Below are 6,000 nucleotides of genomic sequence, written 5' to 3' on the forward strand. Positions count from 1 at the left end.
TGTTTACTGTCAGGAGATCTTTCCAATTATGAAGCATAATACAAAATAAATGGTAGTTTATTCCTATTGCAATAACTGCTTTTAACTTTTAAAAACACAGGGATGAACAGAGTGAGCTCTGAAATGCTTCTGTAAGCACTGCAGTTCCTTGCACTGCTGCAGAGGGGAGGCCTTGCCTCCATGCTAACTTGGAATACTTGGCAGACGAGCCAAAATTGCTCCCAAAACCCCAGCTGGGAAATGTGGTGGTAACAGGGTGTAAGATGTGGTGGACCCCTTTCTAGCTAGAAAAGCCCTGCTGTAGAACTCAGGTTTCACATTCCAAGCACTGGATGTGCTTTCAGCAAGTCCTGCACAAGGCATCAAAGCTGCCAGGGAGCCCAAAGAGCATTTCTGTAAAGAGCTTCCCAACTCAAAAAGCAAGAGGTGAGTGCAGGTGAGCTGACACAATAAGGACACCCACTGACTCCAGGAATTTACACAGTTCTGCAACTTCACCTTGAGCTACCCAAGAGAAAAGTGATTTCCAGGACGGACACAAAGCATTTCCAAGACACTTCACTTACTCGAGGCAGATAACCCAGCAGTTTCCAGGCGTGCTCCTTCAGGAGTTTCTGCCTCTCCTCTTCAACAATTGCACGGATGCTTTCTTGTCTTCTCTTCTCTAACTCTCTTTCTTCAACTTCACGCTCCTACAGTAAACAAGTTTTCTTAAGTTCAGTTTGTGAGCATTTGTTTAAACAATGTGTGTTTGGCAACTGGAAAACAATCTCAGACAAAAGAGAGGACTGAATGGCAGGACCTGGGGTGAGTCTGCTATCCAAGTGTTTGCCCTTTTGAAAGCAGATTAAGTCTCCAGTTCTGCCTTTTTGGCTCTCAGACAAGTTAGTCTGTTCCTGTCCTACTGCTCTAATCCCAGAAAAAGAGCAATAGGCATGAATTCTCATGCTGATGACTAGAAGTCACAATTCACATTACATGTGTGATTTATACTCCATAAACAAGGTCTGAAAACTGCAGTATAGGATTCCATGTTTTCAGCTTACACCTTTTCTTCCTCAGATCAGAATTCAAGAGACTTAATCTAAAAGCAAGGCTGGGACTTCCCCTCCTCACACAGTGCAGCTGACCAGGGACAGGGAACTGGCCAGCAGTTGTTCCACTGCTCCCATGGCTCCTGAGGAGGTATTTGCAGAGCATGTCAGGTACACAGCGGTCCAGGAGTGTTGCTGACCCCAACCTCTCAAGCTACAAAAAAAGTTGGCTCTAAAAACTTTTCCTTGTCATCAAACTGAAGCAAAGGCCTCCTTCCCCCCCCACATTTGTCTACAACTCCCCTGTCACCTTTCCCTAATGACAGCAGCCACGTCCCTCAGGACAGCACAAGTGTTCCCACACTGAAAAACACTGTGGCTCAAACCAAAGGCGTGTGTGAAACTCTTACTTTGTCTGCAATGAACTGTCTGCGACGGTCTTCCAGGATTTCTTCCACAGCCTTTTTGTGCTCCAGCTGTCTCATCCTGCGTTTCTGAGCGTTCAGCTCCTCGATCCGATCCTCCTCTGCCAGCCTGGCCAACATCTGCTGGCGGAAGGCTTCCTCCTCCTCCCGCAGAGCTCGCTGTGCTGCTGCCTTCATAGCAAACTGCTCTTCATAGGTTTGCCTTAACTCCAGGCGCTGCCTTATTCTCTTCTCAATTTCTGCCTGTAAAGGGAATTTAGTAAAATGCTGTGTTACTGAACGGACTTTGAAAAAATTACCATCATCAGCCAATCTACTGGATTTTTCTTGGAATGAATTTACTGTAGCTGTTAACTTCTAGCATAAGTAACTGGAGCAAACATTCCATATCTGACAGGGTTCTCCAGTATTAATCAGTTGGGCAAATGTCACAAGATTCTCAAAATTCAGTCCAAAACAAAAGGGGGTATTTTTTTTCCCCCTGTTAGCACGAAGTGACTCAACAAGACAACCCCTCTCTGAAAATAGCAGTGTTTGGTATCTCAACCTGTGCTACATTTTGTCACCCACAGCAAAGTAAGACAAGAGTGTGGGCAGGCCCACAGGAAAATCAAATAGTCATGCAGAAAAAAAGCAGTTAATTAACCTCCTTAGCTTAAACCTGAACTTGAAAGCTACTCCTTCACAAGATAAATAAATGTATAAAGGGGTATAAGGGTATTCAAAACCTTCACTTGTCTTCCTGCTTGAAAATAAAACATAAATACATTAGGAATGGAAAAGGAAACTCAAAACCCAGAATTTTCTCTCCAAAACCTAAACTAATGTACAAACTGCTTGTCTGATTAAGAACATTTAGGAAATAGTGCTGGAAATTAATACTTTGTGCCAAAACAGAATTGAAAACAATTAAAATTCATCTAATACTCCTAAAACCATGTCAGAATTAAGCCTTTTGCTTTGAGACAGGTAATAGTTGAAAATGGGCTCAAGGAGTCCCTCAAAACCATCCCAAAGTCACAAATAACACTGCAGACTTAGCAAATCCAAAGTGTGAAATAAAGCCCTTCATCTACCTGCCAGCACTTACCATCTCCTTCTTCCTTTCCATCTCCTCTTGTTCTTCCAGATACAGCTCTTGGCGGATTTGTTCCTGTTCTTGACGCTTCTGTTGTTCTCTTTCCATAGTCTCAGCAACCTGTTACAGGAAGGAAAGGTTTCTAAATGAAAGACAAAACCATACAACAATTTTTTTTTACAATTTCAATTTTTAATACCATGTTTTGAACTTTCTGTTTTTTCTCCTCAGTGTCTCGAACTTTAGCCATCCAATCATCTTCTCTTTGTCGCTGCATGTTGGCAAACTCCATAATTTTCCTATTTTCTTCTTCCATCTCTTCCTTTTTCTTTCTCCTCCACATAGCTTGTTCTTTTATATATTCTTCAATATATGTCTGAGTTTCTCTCACTTTATCTAATTTTCGTTGTTTTTCCCTGTAGAAGATGGAAAAAAAAATGTTCAAATAGTTTATTGTTACTGTAGAGTAACATTAAACTGACCTCAGCATTAATATATCCCAGAGACTAAGATTTAAATGACTCTCCTTAAAAATTCAGGTAGAAACTAGACACCTAAATTTAAAATACCTATTACTGAGCTGCTGCAAGAAGGGAATCTCATGTCTAACATCTTTCAGGAGTGCAGACTGTTCACACAGGTCCTCACTACTACTGCATTTTACACACACTCCATCAAAGAAGAGAAGAAAGTCCACACAACCCCTAAACTTTTTATTGACACTAAACTCTCTCTCACACCCCCCACCACCACCCTGCCCTCAGAAACCTCGTTCCCTGTCCCAGTCCATAAGGCAGGAAAACAGAGAGGTGGCAAAAGGTGGCAGGGTAGGGACACGAGACTGACTGGAGCATTCTGATGTTTCAACAGGAAAATTCACACAAGTCAGTCTCTTGTTAGCGAAATGTTGCCAAGGAAAACTAAAATGGGCCTTAGTCTCTATGGAATAGATGCATACAAATCAGCTTCCTATACAGAATGATAGAAGCTGTTTTGTTTTAAATTAAGAAATAATAAAAATTCATAGTAACTAACATTTCGTCTTCTTCATAGATCTTTCTTACAATCTCATCAATCATGAGTTTCTCTCTCAGAAACTCTTCATAGGCCTTCTGCTTCTTCCTCTCCTGTTCCTCAAGCTGTTTGTCCAGTTCCTGATGGTACATTATCTTCTCCTGGTTGCGCCTCATTTCTGCAGCAAGTTCTTCTTGCATTAACCTGTCGTGCTCTTCCTTCATCTCTTGGGCTATTTCATCCTCCCATTTCTGGGGGGGGGAAACCAAAGCAAGATTCCTTTTTACTCCCACTTCTACAACACGTAGTGAAGAAGCACACAGTATGGAAAGGAATTGTGCTGCATTACCAAAAAGGAAGGTTTCCCACCTCAATCTATAAATACAGAGCCTTAACATGCTTAACAGCTTAATGCAGTCAGTGGTACCCTTGAAGGGAAGCCTCAGGATCTAACTTGAGGAGCACTGGAAGTGCAGCCTTGAGCACCAGTGGGACTTGCTCACATCAGCAAAATGAGCAGACTGAGGTTGGACTGCAGAGAATATCCTCCCTACAGCATGTTCTTTACCTGCCTGCACTGAACTCTGCATAAGACATTTACATAACCGGAATCACCTCTCTGATCACCCATATTATTCTGTACGTCAATAAAAATTCACAATTCTTTCTGAAGTTATCCAGATACCTGTTTAACAATAGTAAATGTTTCCAACAGCTGGACTCTGAGGTAAGGATTCACCACAGTAAGCATTAAGCACTTACTGTACAAAGGGTACCTAGTTTTAACTTGGATAAATACTACAAATCTAGCAAAATAACAACTACAAGCAGTCATACAGCTTAATTCATTACTCCTTTCACTGAAATGGCAAAGTAAACCTTTTTCTTGTAGTTAGGTATTACTGGTTAATTAATCCTCCATAGCACAAAATGTATTTTCAATACCACTGAATGCCTAACCATTATTTTAGCTAAAAAGGTCAGCTTCGAACGAAAAATTTTCAGCACAATTCATACAAAGAGTTGCAGGACTTGGGTGCTGGGATTCACTATGGAGCTAATTACCAGTTTCTCATCGTAAAAAGCTTTTTTTTCAGCCATCTGTGCATCTCGTTCTTTATTCATATAGGCATATTTTAGCTTTCTTTCTAACTCTCGAAGTTCAAGACTGGAAAGGAAAAAAAAAAAATTTATCCTATCACAAGGAGGTAAGTACCTAGGGGGACAAAATTAAATTTCCATCACTATTAAACACAATTTAAAAAAACCCAACCATACATCAGGGGAACCCTGATGAAAAATATTGCTCTAGTTAAAGAGTAGAAAAAGAAAAAAAATTAATTTTAAAACAAAAGTTACCTATATTTCTACACATCTATCAGCAGTTCTGCACACTTCTCATCTAACTATATAAGTACAGGTATACAGACATACACGTGTGCTCACAGATATGCCTAAGAGCATGTAACATATATGACATATATATACATAGACATGTATGCAAAACGAACACTTTGTGGATCAGAGTTTTTTCTGGTGTTGAGAAAAAATTTGCTTAACATTAACTTTTATCATACCTTGACCTCAAAATAACTTTCCCTTCCAGGTCCTACTCATTTCCGATTCTGCTACAACTTCCCCAAACCATGGTACCAGTTCGATACAGCCGGGAGGCTTCAGAAGCGATACCTGTTGGCTCTGACTTGCTGCCGGAGCTTCTCGTCCTTCATCTTCTCGAGGTCCCTCCTGGCCATCTCCGCCGCCAGCTTCTGCTCTCGCTCCAGCTGCAGCGCCCTCTGCTTTCTGTTCTCCTCTGCCTAATCAGAACAAACCACCCCGTAACAACTCTCAGCACAGACATTCGGGAGGCAGGGACTGTGCACTTAAAGGCTACACCAGTCAGCAAACCCTTGCTAAAGGAGAAGGCCTTTGGCAGATGAACGCCCGTCCTTGGCCTCCCCGAGCGCGGCGGCGGCGCCGCCCCCGCTGCTCTTACCGCCCGCAGCGCCTCATCCAGCCGCCGCTCCCGCTCCAGCTCGGCCCGCAGCCGGGCGGCCCGTTTGTTCCACTCCCGCTCCTCGGACGCCTGCGGGCGACAAGAGAAAGGCTCGCCATCCCGCTCGCTCCCTATCCCCTTCCCGCTCCCCGCTCCCCTCCCGCTCTCACCATCCCGCCGCCGTTGCCGTGGTAACGCGCGGCGCTGCCGGGGAACGGGTTCAACTTCCGGGGTGAATCGCCCCCGCTGATTGGCCCAGAGGGCGACCCGACCTGCACGTGACTCCGGGTGGGCGGGGCCAGAGCCGCATGACGTCACCGCGAGACCTTTAGAAGTTGATATTTAAGAGCATTTCTTGAATCGTTAAATTAATGCACTTGACTCACCTATAATACCCACAAATGCCAGGTGGCGGCGTTTAGTTAAGAACTGCTCTAACTCAGTTTAAGGCCC

At 43.4% G+C, this 6,000-nt stretch overlaps 1 protein-coding gene across 1 annotated transcript in view; it reads right to left on the reverse strand.

Annotated features, from left to right (window-relative positions):
• MNS1 (meiosis specific nuclear structural 1) overlaps positions 1 to 5,749 on the reverse strand; it is an 8,773-nt gene extending 3,024 nt beyond the window's left edge. Inside the window, exons 1-9 of the mRNA XM_027736934.2 lie at positions 5,718 to 5,749; positions 5,548 to 5,637; positions 5,241 to 5,368; positions 4,617 to 4,719; positions 3,573 to 3,802; positions 2,737 to 2,953; positions 2,550 to 2,657; positions 1,445 to 1,702; positions 567 to 692 (exon numbers count right to left, since the gene is read on the reverse strand). Coding sequence (XP_027592735.1) covers positions 567 to 692; positions 1,445 to 1,702; positions 2,550 to 2,657; positions 2,737 to 2,953; positions 3,573 to 3,802; positions 4,617 to 4,719; positions 5,241 to 5,368; positions 5,548 to 5,637; positions 5,718 to 5,720 — 1,263 coding nt within the window. The 5' untranslated portion in view covers positions 5,721 to 5,749. The remainder of the gene's footprint in view (positions 1 to 566; positions 693 to 1,444; positions 1,703 to 2,549; positions 2,658 to 2,736; positions 2,954 to 3,572; positions 3,803 to 4,616; positions 4,720 to 5,240; positions 5,369 to 5,547; positions 5,638 to 5,717) is intronic.
• Between the last annotated feature and the right edge of the window lie 251 nt (positions 5,750 to 6,000).

The sequence above is a fragment of the Pipra filicauda genome, unplaced genomic scaffold (genome assembly GCF_003945595.2).
Source record: "Pipra filicauda isolate LSUMZ 115617 unplaced genomic scaffold, ASM394559v2 scaffold7_size6619720_pilon, whole genome shotgun sequence".
NCBI classification, from domain to species: Eukaryota; Metazoa; Chordata; class Aves; order Passeriformes; family Pipridae; genus Pipra; species Pipra filicauda.